General features: G+C 42.6%; 2 protein-coding genes across 2 annotated transcripts; one reads left to right on the top strand and one right to left on the bottom strand.

Annotated features, from left to right (window-relative positions):
* Positions 1-5,968: 5,968 nt before the first annotated feature.
* Positions 5,969-11,213, bottom strand: LOC136493773 (uncharacterized). The gene is given in 16 exon segments (XM_066489923.1): positions 5,969-6,539; positions 6,696-6,803; positions 6,889-7,020; positions 7,149-7,293; positions 7,295-7,812; positions 7,901-8,002; positions 8,441-8,494; positions 8,584-8,658; positions 8,752-8,811; positions 8,914-9,009; positions 9,117-9,170; positions 9,271-9,420; positions 9,534-9,669; positions 9,746-9,870; positions 9,981-10,157; positions 10,699-11,213. Coding segments are annotated over 16 exon segments (2,493 nt in total). The 5' UTR covers positions 11,110-11,213; the 3' UTR covers positions 5,969-6,389.
* A 2,757-nt stretch (positions 11,214-13,970) lies between these two features.
* LOC136493772 (kinesin-like protein KIN-14H) lies at positions 13,971-19,833 on the top strand. The gene is made up of 17 exons (XM_066489922.1): positions 13,971-14,344; positions 14,486-14,722; positions 14,836-14,980; positions 15,514-15,623; positions 15,715-15,834; positions 15,962-16,165; positions 16,360-16,569; positions 16,641-16,715; positions 16,867-17,013; positions 17,162-17,300; positions 17,396-17,505; positions 17,943-18,101; positions 18,193-18,395; positions 18,798-18,879; positions 19,040-19,144; positions 19,227-19,331; positions 19,417-19,833. Exons 1-17 carry the CDS (start codon positions 14,309-14,311, stop codon positions 19,594-19,596), a joined length of 2,367 nt encoding a protein of 788 aa, XP_066346019.1. The 5' UTR covers positions 13,971-14,308; the 3' UTR covers positions 19,597-19,833.
* The last annotated feature ends 3,931 nt before the right edge of the window (positions 19,834-23,764 follow it).

The raw sequence follows: 23,764 nt of genomic DNA, 5'->3' as shown, positions 1-23,764 counted from the left end.
ATAATTCGAGTGCCCTCTCATGGTCCCATTCTCTCAACTTGATTTACTGAAACTTTTTCCTTGTGCTGCAGCTCGCTTCTCACCAGATGACAAGTACTCTCGCCAGCGGTACCTGTTGAAGAAGAGATTTGCACTGCTGCCAACCCAGAAGCCAGCACCGAAGTACTAAAGCCTGAACTGTCTAACAATGGATGTTCAGGAGAAGATCATCTGTTACTCTGCTTGTTTGGAATCTAGAGTAGCTATCTGAGAAGAAATCAAACACTGCTATGCACACTACTATGATATTTCAGCAGCACATTCAGACACAATATGTAATGCTATGTGATTGGCAGATGGTGCTTCCTAACATTGCATCGGTGTGTCCGTCTGATCGTGCAGCCATCCTCTTTTGGTCTGAACTGCTGTCATGCTTAACAACTACAGAGTATGGCGGAGTCTAGACTGTTGGTGAATTCTGTCTCGTTGGGCATCCAACTGTCGTTCAGCAAAACAGGGAGTGGAAACTGAGATGGGCGTGCTGATGATCAGCGAATGTTTGCTTGCTGGATAAGAAATATAAACCAGCGAACTTCGCTGGCTAAGAAATTAAACCAGCAAAAGATCTGACCATCCTTTGATGGCCATATATATTCTTATTTAACCATGTTTGTTATTATGATTTTGCAAACATATCGATTAGTGTGGAAAGCTTCTTCGTCCAGGTCGGCGCAAAGGACTTGCAAGGGGCTAAGCGCCTGCAAGTCCTTGAGGTGGGAGTTCTTCGCCATTGTTGTGAAACGGTGTCTCCGGGCGAGCAGGCACTTGCACACCAACAGACACCTCTCCACTGGTGATCTCATCTACGGACAGTTAGGATTAGTAGTAGATTAGCAGTTAATCCCGTCACTAAGGGGCCTGTCCTTTGGTGAACGGTTGTCTCTTGGAGACACCCCCTCAAATGTATATAATCCATTTTACAGATCAATGAAAAGCAGTTGTTCCCAAAAACTTGTTCATTACATTCAATGTTTAACACGTTATCAGCACTGCTCTACTGGACAAGCGAAAGAGAACGACGACGCAGAGGCAACGAAGGCCTCTGAACCATCACCGTTTCTACGGGGGTCAATCTGATGGAGGAGGAATTATACCTAGTGGATAGTGGTACCACTAATTCTATACTTAGAGAAACAAAGTATTTCCAAACTCTTACAAAAAGACAAGGAAATGTTTTGACAATCGCTGGGCGCGATGCTACGATAGTTGGCTCTGGTCGTGCCACTATTGTACTCCCCATGGGTACTCAAATTACAATTGAGGATGCATTATTGTATCCCGATTCAAAGTGTACCTTGTTAAGTTATAGAGATATCTGTCAAAATGGTTTCCATATAGAAACCCGTGATGACAATAATGAGGAAATTCTCCTTGTTACTTAAAAAATAGCGGATATGGCAAGCAATTTTTGAGAAAATTCCCTCTTTTTCGTCCGGATTGTACTACACATACATCAAACCCGTACCGCATGTTGCGTACAAGGTAATTTTTCAGAATGTTGGCGCATTCAAAATTTGGCATGAACATCGTGGCCATCCTAGTATAGGGATGATGCGAAAAATTATCAGCAATTCTAAAGGTCATGAGTTAATTACTGCTAAATTCCCAAAATCTTCAGATTTTATGTGCACTTCATGTGCTACAGGAAAATTGATCATACGGCCATCGTCCGTTAAGATCCAAAATGAGCCGCTAAAACTTCTTGAACGCATTCAAGGAGATATTTGTGGCCTCATACAACCAATATCTGGACCGTTCAAGTACTTCATGGTTCTAATAGATGCATCTACTCGATGGTCTCATGTGTCTTTTGTCCACACGTAATCATGCTTTTGCAAAAATTATTGCTCAAGTTATTAGACTTAGAGCACATCATCCTGAACATCAAATTCAATCAATTCGAATGGACAATGCTGCTGAATTTTTCTCAAAGGCTTTTAACGATTATTGTATGGCTTTGGAAATTCAAGTTCAGCACTCTGTCCCATATGTCCATACACAAAATGGTTTAGCAGAATCTCTTATTAAGATAATTAAACTCATTGCAAGACCGTTATTACAAAATTGCAATCTACCAACTTTATGTTGGGGTCATGCAGTCTTACACGCTGCTGACTTAATTCAATTGCAACCAACTGCATATCACGTAGTCTCCCTCATTGCAATTAGTATGTGGGAATATGCCAAATATTTCCCATCTGCGAAAATTGGGTTGCGCGATATATGTACCGATCTCACTGCCTAAGCGTACTTCTATGGACCCACATAAGAAACTTGGTATCTATGTGGGATATCAATCTCCATCAATTATCAAATACCTCGAGCCTCTTACAGGGGACTTATTCACGGGCCGATACGCTAACTGCATATTTAATGAGGACCATTTCCCGGCATTAGGGGGAGATTTCAAGTACCAAAACGAATGCCAGGAAATCATCTGGAATGCCCAAGGCATTCCCCTCTTAGATCCACGCACTCCAGAGACTGAACAACAAGTTCAGAAAATCATAAACTTACAACATATTGTAAATAACCTGCTAGAAACATTTACTGATAAGGGTGTCACTAAATCCTCTTATCCTGCTCGCAATGCGCCCGAAAGAGTGGGGGTACCAATAAAAACCATTCAACTCCTACTTCCAAAGAAGAGAGGAGAAGTACGGCCACTCCTAAGGATAATGCTACAAGTAAGCGTCCGAGGATATCGAGGGCTAGATCCTCCAAATCAGTAAATTCAAGCCAACCTCAAGTTGGTAGACACCCAATAGTGGATAAAAATCAAACATCAGGACCAAATCCACAACCTGGATCAACGGTGCATCCAAATTCTGATCCTGGGATATCGGAACACCCTGACTCCATAGTTTTAGGAAATGTTGAGTCAAATAATGGGGTGAAAGAAATTTCCATCAATTACAGATTCTGGAGAACCATACGATCATAAGACTACTGTTGTCGACATGTACTTCTCTGCAGCAATTGCATAAATCTTTCTCAATGATCCAGATCCCAAGACCATGGCAGAGTGCAAAAAGTGCTCGGACTGGGCTCAATGGAAAGAAGCAATTCAAGCTGAGATAGCTTCGCTCACAAGAAGAGGGGTATTCACATCTGTAATACCTACACCTTCCAAAGTCTTTCCTGTAGGCTTTAAATGGGTTTTTGTCCGAAAACGGAATGAGAACAATGAGGTGGTGAGATATAAAGCGAGGCTAGTAGCACAAGGGTTCACGCAGAGACCCGGCATTGATTACAATGAAACCTATTCTCCAGTAATGAGTGGAATTATTTTCCGATACTTAATATCATTGGCAGTTCAAAATCATCTATCTATGCAGTTGATGGATGTGGTGACAGCATATCTATATGGGTCACTTGATTTAGACATATACATGAAGGTTTCCGATGGAATCTAAATTCCGAATCCAAACGCAAATCGCAACATGTATTGTGTAAAACTACAAAAGTCATTATATGGCTTGAAGTAGTCGGGACGAATATGGTACAACCAACTGAGGAAATTCCTTCTAAAGAAAGGATACTCTAACAATGATGATTGCCCATGTATTTTCATTAAGAAATCTCGAATGGGATTTTGTATTATATCCGTGTATGTTGATGATTTAAATATCATTGGCAGCCCAAAGGATATAGATGAAGCACGCAAACATCTAAAGAGGGAATTCGAGATAGGATTTGGGTAAGACCAAGTATTGCCTAAGCTTACAACTTGAGCACCGTCTTTCAGGGATTTTAGTGCATCTATCAGCCTATATCCAAAAAATATTGGAGAAATTCAATATGGATAAATCATACCCTAATAAAATTTCGATGGTTGTTCGTTCCTTAGAAATAGAAAAAGATCCATTTAGACCACGGGATATTGGAGAAAAGATGTTAGGACCAGAGATCCCATATCTCAGTGTCATTGGCGCACTTATGTATCTTGCAAATTGCACCAGGCCTGATATCGTATTTGCAGTGAACTTACTAGCTAGGCATAGTGCGGACCCAACTCGCCGTCATTGGACAGGAGCAAAGTGTATCCTCAGATACCTTAATGGCACAAAGGATCTTGGTTTATTCTTCAAGAAAAATCATGATCCCAGTATGATTGGTTATACTGATACAGATTACTTATCTGATCCTCATAACAGAAAATCCCAAACATGATTTGTATTCCTACATGGAGGTACAACTATTTCATAAAAGTCTTCTAAGCAGACTCTGAGAGCGACATCTACTAATCATTCTGAAATTATTGCTCTATACGAGGCATCACGAGAATGTGTATGGCTTCGCAGAATGATTAACCACATACAACAGTCATGTGGTATTGGTTCAATTGAATCACCTACAATTATCTATGAAGATAATTCCGCTTGTGTTACACAGATGCAATCAGGTTACATAAAGAGCAATATCACTAAGCATATTGTTCCTAAATTGTTTTATCCCCATAAATTACAAGAAAACGGGGAAATAAACATCTTGCAAATCTAAGTCATGTGATAATCTCGCTGACCAATTTACTAAGACCATACCAACTTCTGTGTTTCAAAAATTGGTACATGGAATTGGTATGCGGCGACTTCAAGATTTGCCAGAATCAGGGGAAATATCTCCTAAATATTGACTTGTACCAGCATCATATTATACTCTTTTCTTTCACAAGTTTTACTTACAAGGTTTCTTGTTAAAGTTTTTAATGAGGTAACATTAACATAAGTATGTGCCATATTTCTATTTTTTTCACCGGGGTTTTTGTGGAAAATATTAAAGACACATATTGCCCTCACAACTCATACATGGTTTTTCCCTGAAAAGGTTTTTCATGTGAGTTATCCAAGAGGCAATACCAATAATATGTCGTCATATTTTCTCCTAATTTTCCCATTGGGTTTTTATAGGAGTTTTAGCGACATATCACTTTATATTGCTTCTCATATTTTTCCTGAAATGGTTTTTGGGGAGCAATCTATATGTCGTATCTCCAATATTTTTCCCCACTGGAGTTTTTAATGGGATACCAATGACATAGTGATTTATTTAAATCACACTCATATATACTATTTTCTCCTTATTTTTCTATAAGGTTTAAAGGAGTTTTTATAGCATATCTATACATACATATTCCTCAGATTTTTCCCACAGGTTTTTTCGAGGAATCAAGCTTACGGATGTATTGATCTCAAGAAAGATTCGATCAAGGGGAAGCGTTGTGAAACGGTGTCTCCAGGCGAGCAGGCACCTGCACACCAACAGACACCTCTCCACTGGTGATCTCATCTACGGACAATTAGGATTAGTAGTAGATTAGCAGTTAATCTCATCACCAAGGGACCTGTTCTTTGGTGAACGGTTGTCTCTTGAAGACACCCCCTCAAATGTATATAATGCATTTTACAGATAGATGAAAAGCTGTTGTTCCCAAAAACTTGTTCATTACATTCACTGTTTAACAGCCATGTCATCTACGTTACACAACGCATGCATGAACATTAAACAGTGAGATTGTCGAAGAAAGGGCGTGCAGATCAGACTTTGCAGTCTTGCTGAGACGATAGACGAGGGCTGCGGAAAGAATAACGAATCAGACCGGGGTTCCAGCAGCATCTTGATGAGGGCCAAGGCGACGTACCCACAGCCCCCTGTCACGCACGCCGTCGTCTTCTCCCCTTCGGACGACGACATCGCCGGCGTTGATGGTGCTAGCTGGTGACTTTGAGCAAGCTGATCTTTTTCGTCACAAGATAGGTAGGCGAGTAGACAGTGAAACTGAGCGCGCAATAACATGACTGTCCTGCTTGTAGGAGGTCAAGGAAAAAAATGGCACGTCCCGTCGGCGAAAATTGACTGAGCTTCTGGATGCGCTGCACGTCATCAACATGGTAAACATCTGCTTTCGGTTTCCTTTCCTTTTTCCGAACCCAAAAACATATGATTATGATGATTCCAGGGCAGTCGCCGTATGCTGCATACACCAGATAATCAATCACGGAAACTAACAAAGCAATATCCACGTATGTGTACCTAATCAATCCATGTAGATTGTCGTGGACTTAAACAAAGCAAGCTAGAAATACTAATCACGGAAGGAGAAATCCAACCCCTTGGGTAAGCTTTGTCTTGCCAAGTTGCCAGCCCGGGAGATCCATTTTAGCTTGCCTGCCTTAGCAAAGAAAAGCTCACAAGCACATGCCCTGAGACAACTACTGGCTGGACATCCAAAGAAAAGCTCAGCCCCACATGCCCTGAGATAACTGGCTGAAAAGATTATCTGAGTAGTTATTACAAGAGTCAAAATTTTGGCCATTTGGCTAGACGAATTGCAAAGCAGCAGCTCATGCTCATTTCCACGCCTTGCGTCCCCTGAACTGATTCCCGAAGCGCTTGCGCTGCTGCTGCTTCTCCTGTCGAGAACGTGCTGCCTTGGCTCTAGTAGCTGCCAGGGGCATCCTCTTCTTGTGCTGCTTCTGCTTATTGCTCAGGCCACCGGTCTGCAAGACATTATTTATGAATCATACAATCAGAAGAGGTTATACAAGAAACGATTAGGCGATGATCTTGAAGGCAAGGATGCACTCGCCAGAACAGTACGAATAAAAAAGCCATGTTGTCACCACAAAGCAAACATTAACAGCCTGCAAGTTTACCTTTTTCTGTTTCACAGCCGTCCTTGCCATGTATGGACCTCTATCCTCTCTCCCAGCTTTCACTAACGCTAACCTTTCTTCTTTCGACATCTTTCTCCTGACATGTGCCTGCATCACAAAATTTATGAGTGTCAAGCATATGCATGTGTGTCACTGTGTGAGTCAGTGCACAATAAAGGGAGAGGGAGAGCACCTCAAGCTCAAGTGGATCAACGCGCTTCCTACTGAGCTGATCAGAAGATGGCATCTTAAAGGTTACAGATCTCGTGTCACCACCCTTGATTAGTCCATGTTGAGCCAAAGCCAGCTTTGCCTCCTTCTTCGCCTAAAACACAAATATATTCGGTTAAGACATCCATGATCCATCTAAGAACAGAATGTGAGCAAATTTATTTTGCCACAAGTAGCTTTTTGAAATACTGTAGATATATAAGCCATAAAAAATTCACATACCTTGAGTTCTTTGATGCGTTTAAAATCTTCATCGGATAGAATTTTACCAGTTTCATCAGATGAAACTTCAGCCTTCTTGGCAGTTGCTAACCTCTTCAGAGCTTGAAGGCTTGCATCAGCAGCATTTAGCTCTCCAATATAATCACTTCCTCTTCTCCACTTTAGAGCCACTGCCTTTTGACTTGTTTTCCTCATCGCTGTCTTCATCCTGGTCTGAAGCTTCATCCTCTGAATCATTTATGCTTTCTTTCAGTTCATCATCATCTTCGTCTTCATCAGATATATCAGTATCAGCGTCCATGTCAGAGTCATCATCTAGTTCATCACTATCATTGTTGGAGTCATCTTGACCTGTACCATCTTCATCATCAGATGCTTCATCTTCCTCTTTAGTATCTCCGTCAGCATCATGTTTGTTTGCAACAGATAAACCCTCCATATTTTCTTCTGTTCCAGTAGGGGCAGATGCCAAGTCCATGTCATCATCGGAATCAAAAGCATCAGACTCATCGTCAGAGCTTTCCCCTTCTGAAGAAATATTTTCATCTAGCAACTCGGCACCAGGCACGTTGCTAGCAACAGTGACTTCTCCAAATGCTTTGGGCCGAGCCTTTGGATCCACAGGACGGCCACGATCTTTCTTGACTAACAACGAAGGGCAGATCTGAACTTCAATTAACAGAGGTTTAGCGACAGGGAATTCCAACATACAGAAAAAAAAACATTGGAAAATTTGCAAGAAAAGATCTGACCTCTCTGAACAATGTGATCAGCGAACGAGCAGCGATGGAAACAGCTTTCTCATGGGACTTTTTGTATAAAACGAGGTCTTGGAGCAGATCCTCATTCATCATCTGCAGATTTCCCGTATGAGTGGATGAAGTATAAAGATAAGTGCAACAAAGAAACTGTACATCTCCCCAGATATTCTAGAATGCACAGGAATCTCAGATTTACTTGTGTGTTTTACATCAGCACCAGTAAAAAAAAAATCCACCACAATAGCAATAATGGCAGCCAACCACAAACTAAAACCGTTCACAACTATATTCCTACAGCTATTTACATACTTAAAATATTTAGCATCACAATTGCAACCTTTTCAGTCTATCAGTAATTAATACAGAAAAGAAAAAATAGTGAAAATACGGTCATTATCCCCTCTTCTTACATCATATATGAAACACAACTAACAAAAGCACTAGCTTTCAGTTCCGGTGCCTAGGGGTATCTGTCTACTACCATTGCAGACAGAGTATTGTTTAAGGCAACCAAAAGATCAAGGTACCTACCAAAGGCATTCTCATGCAGATCTCTCTCACAACATTTAAGCCAACAGCAATTGCCTAAAAGAAGTGAAGTCAGATATATGCTCATGCAATCTTGTTAGATGGAAGAACACATAATCCGTATGCTGAAAAAGGGTCATGCAAACCTCTGGGCGAGAACGGTCATGCACAAACTGATTTACTATCTGCTTGAACAGTGGTTCAACAGCATCTGGAGGTACCTAACATTTACACATATTTTGCATTCAGAAAAAAAAAAGTAATGCAAGTGGAACCATTAGTTGCAAAGGAATGAACTTTTGAAGACGTGCAACCATATCATGGCAAGCCTGAACTGCTGCAGCGAGTAGAATTGTCACATCTCGTTGATGAGGCTGCACAGAGATGTATCAAAAATTATACCTGAGTTAGCATTACCAAACTAGTTGGTGTTTCAAAGGCTGACGCAAACAAAAATACCATTTTAAATAACATACTTGAACGTATCTTTGAAGATATGGGTAGAAGTTCAACAAAACCAAGTGATGTAGCCCAATAGTCCTCGCAATTACTTTTAGCATCATCATCCTTACCTGCAGTGCAAAAGATTTTCTTGAAGCTTAAATGGTTGATTCTTACTAAAGAGAAGGTCAAAGAAGGCATTAGCAACATTATGAATGTACAAAAAAAAGAGTATGACCTCAAATCGCTCATTGCACTTCTGCAGCCGAGAGAAAAGCTTCTCAGCAAAACCCTGCCATCCACAAAAATAGAAAACATTTCAGCATAATAGAGGAGTTTCATAGATAACAAGTGGATATGCCATTCCATAGATAGTAGAGGCACTATCTCACCTGGGCATCCTTTAAATATGTCAGGGGTGAATAGAAACTGGAACCAGTCTCCTCAACAGATTTCCGCTGTTGCCTTTTCATGCTACGAATGACACGCTGTAATTTAGCTTTCTTCTTTTTCTTACTAGCAGCTGTACCCTTGTGATTTGCCTGATAATTCATATACCAACAAAATACAAACGATGCATCAGAGGGAATAAAGCAAAGCAAATCAAGTATATCTAAAAAATGTCAGTTGAGGCACAATTAAAAAGTTAAAGCACCTTATAAACATCCTGTTTACTAAGAAGAATTTGTGGGTTTTGGTCTGCTTCATCTTCACTGCTTGATGCGTCGCTGTCATCCTCTTGTGGAGCATTTTCATATCCAAGAAGGAATGAAATAGCAGCTATCATAATCCTGCATTTAATGACAATCATTTTAGGTTGGGAGCAGCCAATAGAATTTCTAAAAAATATGTTCTAGCAGCGTGTACCTAGAGGAAGGGTGGAAACAAGCATCGCATATTGCATTTGTTGTGCGTTCATCAAACCAGACCCTCCGACGGTGAAGATCGCACAGGATAGTAAATGCTCTCTTTGCTCGTGACTCTTCTTCAGCCTGAGAAACAGGTGTATAAAATGAGCTAGAGGGAAAACAAATTTGTATATGTTTTTCAATATGCTAAAACCTGATACTACTGATTAATGCATTCACAAGATGTCGCAAACCTGTAAGAATTTAAAAAGGACGTTTTGCAATTTACGATTCGTCGATTCATTCTTGTGCTTCTGGTTCATCCTCCTGATACTGTGTACAATATGCGAAAATGCTAGCTTTTTTACAGCTCGGTCTCCAATAACTTGAAGCTCCATGAATAACTCCATTGTGTCCTCAAGATCAACAATCTGATTTTTTTCAAAACAAAAGAGGGGGATGGCAGAAGTGATCAGATTTCAATGGCACAAACGATGTGTCAAATAAATCAGTTACTGTGCAAAGCAAAAGTGAATTATTTACACCAAGCTAATAGCCCATACCCAAAAATCCTAGTTTGAGATATGTATATTCCCACTGCTTACTTGAAAGAGGGTACTCATTGTAATACAACTCTAGCAAAATGTAGTGAAGCTCACATCATTTGATCAAAATCAGTGATGTATTGATGTTGGACCTTACTGACGAGAGATCATAACAAATTATGACACTTGTGTTTAGACGAACATAAGAAAAACTATAAGAGAACGTGAGCATGTCGTTTTGTAACATCATCAGAAATTCATACTCATTGTAAAGCCGTTTTCCTTAGTCTGTTAGTATCCTTCCACTAAGCTAACCACAAGGATATCTATTCTAAACTCCACAAAAACTTAACCATTTTGCATTTGCAATACTAAACTGCGATTAAAAGACAGAAACAAACACAACAGTAACACCAAAACTATTTACCTTCCGATTCACCAGCAGTATAAGCGCCTGCACGAGGTGAGCCCGGAGCCCCGGCGGCAGCCCGCGCGCGTTGGTGTCGAGCAAACCCCCAATCTGGTCGGGCAAATCGGCGAGGCCATCCGGGTAGAAAGGCGCGACGTGGGCGAGGAACAGGGCGAGGTCCCCGAGCTCCTTGGCCACCTCCCCGCCACCTCCCGAGGACGAGGTCGTAGCCAGCGCCGCCTGCTGCTGGAAGAGAAACACCGAGGACTCGAAGTGGCGGTGGAGCTGGCGGAGCTCCTCCTCGTAGCCCTCCGGGTAGCGCTTAATCTTCGCCTGAAGCACGGGGAGGTTATGCGGCTGGCCAGCCCCGACTGACGCTGAGGCGGTGGCCGCCTCCGGCGTGAACGCCGGCGCCTGCTTGCGCGGCATCGGCGCGGGAAATAAAAAACGCCCTTGGTCTGCGCCGCCGCCGATGGGCTAAAACGCTAGGCGCGGCAGCAGAATCAGGGGCGGAGCGACGTTGGCAGTGCCATGCGGCCGCACCGCACCCAGAGAAAAAAAAAGAAAGAAAAAACAGAAATCATTGCTCCAACGTTTTTGCACCCCCTAGGCCCAAAGTCACGAACGCAGAGGCCCAGCTGAGCAGCCCAGAACCAGTAGTAGCATGCAGCCCACCAGGGAAGGGAAAATCGACTCTACCTTGCTGGCCAGCGCCACGGCAGACTGTAGGCGAAAGATTAGTAGAAAGATGGTTTTCGGGCATGAAGATTGCAGAAACAATTGTCTCTAAAATTGATGATTAGCATTTTGAGTAACGGACTTAGTTGCTATGTGGAGAAATAAAAGCCAAATAAAGTTAGGAATGATGCTGTGGTTTTTATTATTCTAGATCGGAACAAATTAGTTGATGGTTATCGTTTCACAGACATGGAAGGAAAATGACGCAAATATGAACTCTGAAAGGTAAAGCTTACGTTTGTAATGGACCATTTTATAGCTTAATTCCTTTGATTGAAACTGACTTGTCTATTCTCCTTTTTTTTAGGTTAGTGAAGATCTCGAGGTTGGATCATGTATTTTGTGATAATAATAATCAACCATCTTCTGTTCATGATTGCGGCATTCTCCTCTCGCGTCTCTCCGAAGCCTCGTGTGTTTATTCTGGTGGACCCATCGCACCATGCGCTGGACACTGGCAGCATTGTGCCATTTTGGTTGTGGATGAGAACATGTTTGGGAGCACGGGACAGCCGGACAGGGGGTGAGCGCAGCTAGCTAGGCGCAGTGCGCACGCGTTCCACGAATCCACTCCACGGCCGAGCGCGCTTCATCGGCATGACAGCCCGTCGCCCGCCGTAGCAGCTAGCGGTGACTACCACCGTCGCCGTCACCGGCGGCCGCTGATCGATATGCATCCATCCCCCACCGACCCGCGGGCTAGTCCGTCGCAGTCGCATCGCATCGCATGCACGCGCCCGTCCCTCCCTCTCCGACCGGACCGGTGCCGTGAGACGCACCCGACCGGGGGCCCGCCCCGCGCCGCGCGTGTCGGCAGGGTGACTGACTCCGCGCTGCACTGCACGTCTACACTTCTGCGGCTGTCTGTCGATCGGATCGGATGGATGGTTTCCACGCCGCTTTCCGCAACCAAACGCCGCAGCGGCTCGCGAGGTGGTGCGTGTTCGTCATCGTCACCCAGACTTGACTTTCGACCGCGCCCGCTCCCTTTCCTTTCCGCGGGAGCCCAAAGTCACGCTTGTGTGCCTTATAAGTCGTACTTTTTGATCAACGAAACCGTACTTTTTCGATCAATAAATAATATTTCTCTATCATATTAAATCAGTCAACAATACCTTCAATCGTGGCTTATCAGTAAAATCAGCCTAAACGAATAGCCCGGTCAGAAAGGGACCCTTTTTACTTTCTGGGATCCGGAAATGCACCACGGTACGGACGGCTAGCGATGCGACGATGATGAAGAGGAGCTCGTACTAGCTACTCGTAGGGCGGTAGCAGGGTGAAGCAGCAGCGCCTAGAGAAAAGGCTACGAGGCTGGCACGGCACCAAGCTGCTGCGTGCGAGGTGACGACGTGACGTGGCACGGGCCAATCCTGCTCCTGCGTGAAGTACACGACAGCACTAGCTTCGTCCACAGGCTACGGGGAATTCGATGACTGATGCATGGAGTGGGCTCGCTCGCATTCAGTTCAGCTACCCTGAATGGAATAATGGATCACAAGCCACATCACCATATCATAGTGCTCCATCTAATGATGACGACGACGCGTCCACCGGAATCCGATCGAGTCGCTCATCATCACGCTGTACTTAAAGCACGAGCGCACGACATTCTACGCCCCTGAAGCTTTTCAGATGGGCATGGCAGCGTACATGTTCAGTTCAGGCTCCACAGCTTCACTGATAAGGAGGAAAAGGTCCCTGCCCTGCCTGAAGATCGAATCCGATCGCTTTCGCGTGGCCCGTTTCTTTCCGCGTGGTGCTGTTGCTGTCGATGCAATGCGACACCAGAAACAACAGGCAAACAGCACACTCCCGGTGCCGTGACCAACCAGAGTCTGAACTCCAAAGTACGTACGCGAGAAATAAAATGGCGTGCCGATTGCATTGCAGCTGGGAGGTAGCATTCAGATTTCAGACAGGCCCCACAGCAGGTTCCCGGACCTAATCAGTCCCCCGCACCCGCAGCGATCGAGCGACTAAACCCATCTGAAAACACACAGGTCAGTTAAGCTAATCCCCCTGTTAGTGGTAGCACGACAAGACTAAACACCCGGCCAACGCCATTAGCCCATTACCAGACGCCGGATTACCACTAATGGCCATGGCGCTGAATCGACTGAAGCCTGCAGTTCCAGAGCGTGGACTTGCCTCGTCCCGCTCGCGGCGCCCAACACGAAAGGACAAAAGAAAGGGGCCGGACGGAGAGCAACGTCGCAACACGCCCGGCCTGGCCCGGCCCATCCCCGAGGCCCGCGCCGCGACACGGTGGTCGAGAGCAAGAGGAAGAAGTTGACCGTTCGTGGTTCGTCGGGTGTGCCGTGCGTGCCGGGACTGCCCCTGCCGCCCCCGCCCGTGCCGTGTGGACGAGAGCCGCGAGATCGCCACGCGGGGGCCTCCTAGGCCGGCCCGCCACTGTCACAGACTCACGAGCGCCCGGCCTGCCGGCGTGTGGTGGTCGTCACCACCTGCCGCGCCGGCTCCGCACCATTCCCACACAGTGGCAGTGGCAGTGGCAGGGGAGTAATATACCCCGCCCTGACACATCGGGCCGGGACGCCGGGTACCCCTCGTCGCTTCGGTTCAAAATATTTCGAAAAGGCTCCGCCGCCTCCACCCCTCGGCTTCTCGCTCGGATCCGAGCGAACGGAACAATTCCTGCGAATTCGAGGCTGCAAGTCCATGCGAGCTCCGCGATTTCGCTGAGGTTCTCGTTTCCGGGGCGGGCCTCACCGATCCAACAAAGCGCGAGCTCGTCGGCGCTTCAAAGCCACGAGATTCTTTGCCGTCGAGTTCACTCCACCCCGCACCAAGAAAGCTCCACCTCCCCCACCGCGCACAAGAAAAAACCCACTAGCTATTAACCCCTAATCCCACCAGTAATCCCACCATGGCCTCGTCTCTGCCGCCGCGCAGCTCCTACCAGGTGACCCCCCCTCTCTGCTTCTCTTCCCTCCTCCCGCAGCGCAGCCCTGCTCTTGTTATTGGGCAAGTACTGATCCGCATTCCGAGCTGCCTGGGATTTGACGAAATGTGTCTGCCGTGGTGACGGCGTTGTGAACTGCAGAAGAAGGAGAACGCGGGGCTGGGGCGCCGGGAGATGGGGTACAAGGCGCCGCCGCGCCGGAACGTGCTCTCGGCTCTCAACAACGGCGAGGCCAACGGTGGGACGCCGTCCATGCCGGCGGATAGCGGCGGCGGTGGCGCCGCAGAGGCGGCACCCGTGATCGAGTTCAGTGGGAGAGAGGACGTGGAGCGCTTGCTCGCCGAGAAAATGAAGGGCAAAAGCAAGAACGATTTCAAGGTGGGTTTGGGAGTTTTGTTTACTGATGATGATGTGTTATTGTTGTGGATTTGTGGGGCGGTAATTTTTTTTTTGTAATCTGGCGGTACCTTGAATTGGTCGTGTTTATGCAGGGGAGAGTCGATCAGATGAGTGACTACATCAAGAAGGTCAGGGCGTGCATCCGGTGGTACATGGAGCTGGAGGATGGCTATTTGGCTGAGCAGGAGAAGCTACGAGGTGCTATGGACTCTGAGAACACCCGTCATACCGAATTGGGTAATGAATCCTCTCTCTCTATTCGTTCCTGTCTGCCTGATCTGTTGGGTTGGAAAAATTGAGCCCTTCTCAGCAGACAGTACTATTTAGGCCCTGTTTAGTTCCTTCCTCTAAAGTTTACTTCCTATCACATCGGATATTTGGACACATGCATTTTGAGTATTAAATATAGACTAAAAAAATAACTAATTGCACAGATTGCGACTAATTTGCGAGACGAATTTTTTAAGCCTAATTAGTCCATGGTTTGACAATGTAGTACTACAGTAAACATATGCTAATGACGGATGAATTAGGCTTAATAAATTCATCTCACGGATTACTGACGGATTCTGTAATTTGGTTTTTTATTAGTATACGAACACCCCATGCGACACCCTCATGTAACACTCGATGTGACATCCCTAAACTTTACTTCCTGGATTTAAACACCACCTTAGGTCTGAAGATTCTGAATTATTGTTCATCATCAATTGAATTGAGGTGAGTGTCCCTCAGAGCCACAGTATTTATTGATAGGATTCTCCTTGCAGAGACACAACTTAGCAATGCTATTGAAGAGTTGAAAGCTGCAAACTTGGACTTGACAAGGTGTTGTGAGTCTCTAGAGGAGAGCTTCAACAAAGAGAAGTCCGAAAAACAGGTGAGGATGTGATCTTGTTTCACTGTTGTGATAACTTTATATTTCCGACTGAAGTTTTATATGCTCAATTGTACATATTGGCATATTGCAGATCGTTGTGGAGTCTTACGAAAAAGAAAAGCAGAAAAGGGAATCAGCTGAGAGTTCACGAGATGTACTGACTGTGGACCTAGAAAGGGTCACTCATGATGCTAAGCGGTTTAGCGAGCAGGTAATGGTTGAAAGAGTCATTTTTTTTTGGAGAAATTATGAACATAGTCTCATTGAATATTTTCACATGGTTTTGTATCTTGAAACCTGTTTGTTAACATAATATGTGCTGTGAATTGTCAAACCAGCTAAAAATGGTGCAAGACACGAATAAAAGGCTTCAAGAGTACAACACCAGCCTACAACAATACAATAGTAACCTTCAGGCTGATGCCTCAAAGAGTGGTGAGACTATCTCAAAACTTCAGAAAGAAAAGAGTGCCATGATGGAAACTATGGCTATTCTGAGAGAAAATAACAGCTCAATGGGCAATCAACTTGAATCTTCTAGAGTGAGTATTTTCATAAAGTATATTTGGTTGACTATTTATTTAATTTTACATGCTGTCATAAGAGAAACCATGGACTATTCAGTGAATTTGGATAGTGATTTGTGCCGTAGCCTCTTTGCATATGTATACTACACAATGTGTGACATATGTGTGTATTGTTCTTAAATTTGTGATATTTTTTAATACTCTTTTAGGTTTCTCAACAAGAAGCTATTAGAGTGAAGGAAGAGCTCAGGAAAGAAGTAGAGCGCCTTAAAGTTGAGTTGAAGCAAGTTAGAGATGATCGTGATCATTCAGTTATTCAACTGAATAGTTTGAATATTGAACTTCGTAATTACAAGGAACAGATCGGTAAAACTTCAAAAGAATGTGAAAGTTTTCGCACAAAAGTATCCGAACTTGAGGTTTGTAGCTTCAAGTTTATATTGTCTCTGTTATGCATAACTATTGGGCTTAAATTGCTCTCTATTCTTAGGAAACGTGCAACACACAACAAGAACAGATTCAGACATTTCAGAAGCACCTTGCAGTTGCGACTGAGAAGTTGAAGGTTAGAAGTTGTGAACATAGTCTCATTGAATATTTTCACATGGTTGAAAGAGTCATATATATGCTACTAGTGTTCTTTATGCCTTCACAAAACATATGCACTATTTCATTATTTGTCATCTGTAAATTAATACAATTATTAAATTATGCAGCTTGCTGATGTAACTGCGATAGAGGCGATGACAGGATATGAAGAACAAAAGGAGAAAATAAAATACCTCGAGGAGCGTTTAGCACAGGCAGAGTCTCAAATTGTTGAAGGTGATGAGTTACGAAAAAAACTGCACAACACTATATTGGTAATATATCTGAAAATATGATTTCTCGCTCTCTCTCCCTATATATGTTAATAATTAATTTGGTATTTATTTGTATGATTTTCTTTTCTGACATACTATTGTGTATGATGACTTACTCTCTAGGTAATAATCGACCTCATATTTGCAGGAACTTAAAGGAAACATTAGGGTTTTTTGTAGAGTTCGACCACTTCTTCGATTTGATGGCAATGGTCTAGAAGGTGCTTCTATCTCTTTTCCAACATCTGTAGAGTCTACTGGACGTGGTATTGATTTGATAAACCAAGGTGAATGATACGTTCAACTTGTTATTTCTTGGGTTGCCCAGTAAATTTTGGATAATGTCACTAGTAAGGTGTTGTCTTTTTTCTTCCTTGTGTAGGTCAAAAGCTCTCCTTCTCATATGACAAGGTTTTTGACCCTGATGCTTCACAGGAAGATGTGTTTGTGGAAATATCGCAACTTGTCCAAAGTGCCCTTGATGGGTACAAGGTACTAACTTTGCATGACAATATTTGGTAATGGATAGTATAATAAGTATGAATTGTCATCTTACCTTTTAATTATTGTCCTTTATTCCTAGCATGATGAGTAAGGTACTGGCAACTATATGTGTAAATTATTAGCCAGTTGAGTTTCAAGCAACAAGGATACCTTAGTTTTGTTTTTCTGCCCTCCAAGACATTCCACATGCTATTTTAGTTGATCACTGTTGTGTTATGATTATTTTTCCATTGATCTTGACATATGGTAAAAAAAACCATGGTAAGATTATTTTGAACATCTTTACAAGTGATGTGCGTATAAAAACTGATTACATAATTCACACACAATCATGTTTCTGTCAGCCTCGTATGTAATGTCAATCTTCATTTTTCCCCAAACAACTTGTAATGGTAATATCATGTTTATGTGTCTCTGTGATACAGGTATGCATATTTGCATATGGTCAAACTGGATCTGGTAAAACTTATACAATGATGGGTAAACCAGAAATTGATCAAAAAGGGATAATACCTCGTTCTTTGGAGCAAATTTTTAAGACCAGTCGGTTTCTAGAATCTCAAGGATGGAATTATTCCATGCAAGTTAGTATTGCAAAGCTATTTAGCTTCCGAAGTATTATTTTATTTTTTGTTGTTACTAATTCAGTCAATGCATATTTGATTCATTGTGCAGGCATCAATGTTGGAAATATACAATGAGACCATTCGTGATTTGTTAGCGCCTGGTCGTTCTAATGGTTTTGAGATGACGTCCAGTAAACAATACACTATAAAGCATGACCCTCATGGGAACACGACCGTGTCTGAGCTTACAATTATTGACGTCTTTGGTATTGCTGATGTGACTAATCTACTAGAGAAAGCATCCCAGAGTAGGTGAGTCACTCTGATTTCAGTATATGGCTTCTATTAGTAGTACTTGTTTGCTTAAATAGGATATATTCTCACTGGTTCATTATTTTCTGTGTAAGGGGTAGTATCTTATTATAAAATTGATAAAACCATATGTGTTGCTTATTGTTTTCATGGAAAATGAATTTGTTGAGGGTTCACATTGTATCTAAAATGGCTCTTTCTAATTCAACATTCTTCCTCCATTCTAAATTATAAGTCGCTTTGACATTTTTGGTACATCCATCTTGATATGCACCTAGATATAACGTCTGTTAGTACATACCGAAAAAGTCAAAGCGACTTATAATTTGGAAATGAGGGAGTATATCTCTGCATGACTACATATCTCGATTGGATCTAATATTGTTTTCTGCATTTAAATAGGTCCGTGGGTAAGACTCAGATGAATGAACAGTCTTCCAGAAGTCATTTTGTGTTCACATTGAAGATATCCGGATCTAATGCGGTAGATTGGAACATTTTCATAATTATCACACCAAGATCTACAAAAATATATAGTGTTCCTTATGCTTCTCTATCAGACTGATGCCAATCCGTTTAGACAAATATTTTGTATGCTAAATAGCAAATCCTGAGAGGATAGCTTTCTTTTTTTGTTGTTGCAGAACACAGGCCAACATGTCCAAGGAGTCCTTAACTTGATTGATTTAGCTGGGAGTGAGCGTCTTGCTAAAAGTGGCTCCACAGGTGATCGCTTGAAGGAAACTCAGGTGAGTGTTTGATTACCATAGATTTTTCCAATATTCGAAGTATTTGATAATGCCATATATTCACATTACTTTTATGTTCCAGTCAATCAATAAAAGCTTGTCGGCTTTGAGTGATGTAATCTTTGCGATTGCAAAAGGAGATGACCACGTTCCCTTCAGAAATTCAAAACTTACATACCTATTGCAGGTCAGTGATCCCTGGATGTCTATCTAGAGTTGTATGTTGAGTAGTCCATTTGAAATAATCTCTTAGCTGTAATTTTACTCTGCAGCCTTGCCTTGGAGGTGACTCGAAAGCTCTCATGTTTGTCAACATTTCACCTGAGGCATCCTCTGTTGGTGAGACGATATGCTCATTGAGGTTTGCTTCAAGGGTGAATGCTTGTGAGATTGGAATACCAAGACGTCAGACACAAGCCCGCCCCTTCGATTCTAGGCTGAGTTATGGGTGAAGTATCTGTAGGCATCGTTGTAATGTGACATATAATAAGTGTTTGTGCCACATTTGGCCACAAAAGTGATGCCCAACAGAATTCTTGTAACTTGTACAGTTTAGGCGATGGTGGTTTGCTGAGAGCAGCATATGTACGAGTGCTTACATCTTGTCATGTTTTCCCTTTTAGTGTAGCAGACTTGAATAATATTAGTTATGACAGCGGGTTAAAATGTGGAACTACGATTTTTTCTTCTTCTGCCAAGCAGAACTCATCTGCTGGTTTATGACAACAATGCAGCAATGATTCTGCAATATGCTAAAATGCTACAAAGAAGTTAGTTTGATACCTTGTAAGTTATGACTTACAATAATATGTGTAGCCATGGAAGCTTAAGTTGAGCTGTGCAACCTTTGAAATGTCAGTATTCTTCATTTCTACTCCTTCACACTTATTTGGCCATGAGTGGTTGTTTTGGCGATTATGATTTCTTGACATCTATTATCATGGATGAAAATTCCCCACTTATCTAAGTTTCGAGTGCTCTTCCGAATTGACTCTGTTCTGGATCGACGCTAGCAGGCGGCAGCGATGAGCAATTCCTCTTCCTCACGTGGTTTAGCAATCGCCAATCGGTAAATGTACCATGTTTGTACTCCTACGCACATACTATGGTTTGGGAATAGGTTGTGATTATATGTTTCCAATTTTCCCCCCTACTAAATCGCTGTCTAGAATCAAGACAGATGAATTAGTGGCATGGATCTCTGGTAGAATTTATGCTGCACTGCACATTTGCATTTCATTGAAGGCAACAAGAAATACTTCATTTCTGAGTTTCATTAGGCTGTTTAGAAAACATTGATGGTATTTCTTACAGTGTACGCCGCCATGTAGAGGGGCTGTTTCATCTTCAATGGATGTCCTTATATACAATTGGTTTCGACATCCCTTGTCCTGCTGTCCATGCGCATACTCATAGACTGCGCGTGGACGCGTGGTCCTCTACTAGATGGAATTATGCGCTTAGTGATTGTGTTAAGCCAGTTTTGTCAAACTCAATTATTGCTTAAATCATATGGAATCATTGCATCAAGTGTAGGCGGGGGTTGTCTCCCCATCTGTTTTGGATCTTAACTCGGTCTGTATTAAGGACGCAACATTCAACACATCATGCTTATCTTGGCATGAAACAACTAGAAGTAAAATAAATATACGGAAGATTCTGGATGTGTTTCTGCAATAAGTTAGTAGAAGATAGCCTCTAAGGTGCCTTATCTTGATAATTCTTTGTTCCAATTCCGTGAATAACCAAAAGCACCCAAGTCATAGTGTCATACTAATATGATATGATAGATGGAATTGACACCCTATAAGCGAGCGATATTTTTTACTTGGTAACTTGAGTTCTATTCAACACCAAGAATACAATCTTGCTATTACTAATTAGAGGCCCCAACGAAAACACCATGTTAATTCTCATAATAATCAGAAACATTTGGCCTTTGATTCTGGATGTGTTTCTGCAATAAGTTCGTAGAAGACAACTTCTAGGTGCCTTATCTTGATAATTCTTTGTTCCAATTCTGTGAATGACATGTCTTATAACCAAAAACACCCAAGTCATAGTGTCATACTACTATGATAGGATGGAATTTAGTGACACCCAGAAGCCAACGATATTTTTTACTTGATAACTCAAGTTCTATTCAACATAAAGAATGCAATCTTACTATTACTAATTAGAGGCCCCAACAAAAACACCACGTTAATTCAAATCAGACGCGCTAGGAAAAAATAAATCATATAAATTTTCACAATAATTAGAAATATCTAGTGTTTAATTTGGTAGACTCTAATCATCATCACCGATAGTAGCCATTGGATCTATTATAGTTCCAAGAACATAAAGAATACAATCTTACTATTAGCAATCATACTATTAGCAAATACTATGATCAAAAGAACAAATTAAATAACTATGAGACCTTACCGGACCCAATTTAGCGAAACAAGACAATTTTTTTATTCTTTTTTAACAAACATGTCTTAGCGCAGAGACCTTATCGGACCCAAATTAGCAGCTTAGAATGCTCTGTTTTCATGCATTGCTAATCTCCATTTGTCCCAAGAACTGGATGTGTTTCATTGTAATTTACATCCAAATGGTCAATTCTCGGTGAAATCTCATTATTTGGCTCTAACAAATACTGATATCCCTAAGTGCTTATGGAAACTAAAGGCCCCTTCAAAATAAAGATATTTCTTTGTATCTTCGAAAACCGGTTATTTTGACAAAGGATAATCTAGCAAAACGTGATTGGAACAACAGTAAAAAAATGTTGTTTTTGTCATAAAGACGAAACAATTATGCACTTATTCTTTGACTGCCGGTTCGCACATTCAATTTGGACAATAATCCAAGTGGCTATAGGATTAGTTAAACCTCGTAGCGTGCCACATATGTTCGGCAACTAGCTTGGAGGATTTAGTTTCAATCTGAAGCCATTGGTTCTACTTGGGGCGGCTGCTGCTTGTTGGCCCTTGTGGCTAAGCAGAAATGACATTGTTTTTAAAAGAAAAGTTCACTTTTTCATGTGCAGGTTATTTACTCAATTATACATTGGCTTCATACTTGGTCCATACTATAGAAACTGGAATTGCAGGATATGGTTGTGGCAGCTTCGCAACAATTGGGACAGGTGCTCAAGACCTTTTTTGTAAGACATTTTATGCGTTACTGCCATGCAATTGACACCGCGATGACTTCCGAACATTGACTTTTTACATCAAAGAACCTCTTTACCCACCCGCTCTACTCACCCATGATTCCTGCGTGCGCATCCGGCCTCTTTGCTCGGTTCTTTCTGATTCCTTCCCATAATCCGCCGCCTATCAATCACGCCTGTCCACCTCTCCTCCCTAGGCCTAGATGCGGAGGGGGAAGGGGACGCACAGGTGTGGCAGAACCGCCTAATCTAATGCCTCATAGGAGTGCTTGTCTTCCCTTAGACACTAAGCACTCGAGGGAGAACACTAAATTACTCGGTTTCGTCAGGCACACCCCAGGGGAGAACCCGAAAATCCATATTTTTACCATCAGGATCACAAATGAGAGAATAAAGCTTACATCATTCTGAACCATTTCTCACATCACTTTTAATATACCATCATAGTATAATATTTATTAATATAACAGCGGAATAAAATCATATTATCAAAGTTATAAACAATTTAATTGAACAGCAAATATAAACATGTGATCAGAATTACAGCGGAAATGAATTTCTAATCATGACATGATGAAGTATTGATAAATAAACTATGACAACAGATTATAAAACTTTCATTTATAAAAGCATTTGTGAGAGTTATAAATAACAACTACTATCGCAGTGTAAAGGAATCCTCGCTGAACCCACCAGGAGGTATCCACACACCAGGGTCAGCTCTAACATCTACCTGTCACCTGCAACAGGGGGAATAAAACCCTGAGTACTCAATTGTACTCCGCAAGACTTATCCGATAGGAGAAAAGAAAAGACTCTAAGGATATGCAAGGCTATCTGGCTTGTGGGTTTATTGCATTTGCAGGAAGTATTACTAAGCGTGCGTCCTTCTATTTAATTTTTATTAATAGCCGCATTGGTTCATTAACTAACCATTCCATGTGAGCACCTGTGCTACTTTCAAGCAGGTGGTAAGTAATCAGATTTCCTTCTTTTCATCTTCCATCTTTCATCTTTCAGTTCTTACTACGATGCTAGAGTTAAGACAAGTCGTACCGACTCGGCGGCGATTCGCGAACCAATGTCCCCAGCTGGGTACCCCGAAAACACACGCCCCGCTTGTACCCCAGGCACAAGCAGGACCAACCCATCACCCTCCTATCCTGGGTATCCAGGTCCCCGTCCAAACTAGGACTCCAAGCCCCCGCCCCCTGAGTCCCGGACTTAGTGCGGTGCAAGGACCTCCTAACCCAAAAACCACCAAGACAGTCAGTCCAGAAAGAGCCAGATCCACGACAAGAGAGCAACAAGTCTTCCCAGCGCCCATACACAAGTATGTGTTCGGGATAATAAGATCTGTGACTTGCCTAGCGTCCAATGCAACGATCGGTCCTTAACCGACCAGACAGGGAAAGCAGTGTAACCAAGTCATGCTCCGCGTCCACGGCGACACAACC

This window comes from Miscanthus floridulus, chromosome 11 (assembly GCF_019320115.1).
Source record: "Miscanthus floridulus cultivar M001 chromosome 11, ASM1932011v1, whole genome shotgun sequence".
Taxonomy (NCBI): domain Eukaryota; kingdom Viridiplantae; phylum Streptophyta; class Magnoliopsida; order Poales; family Poaceae; genus Miscanthus; species Miscanthus floridulus.
The sequence above is the reverse complement of the archived record's forward strand: the minus strand, read 5'-3'. Positions and strand labels throughout refer to the sequence as shown.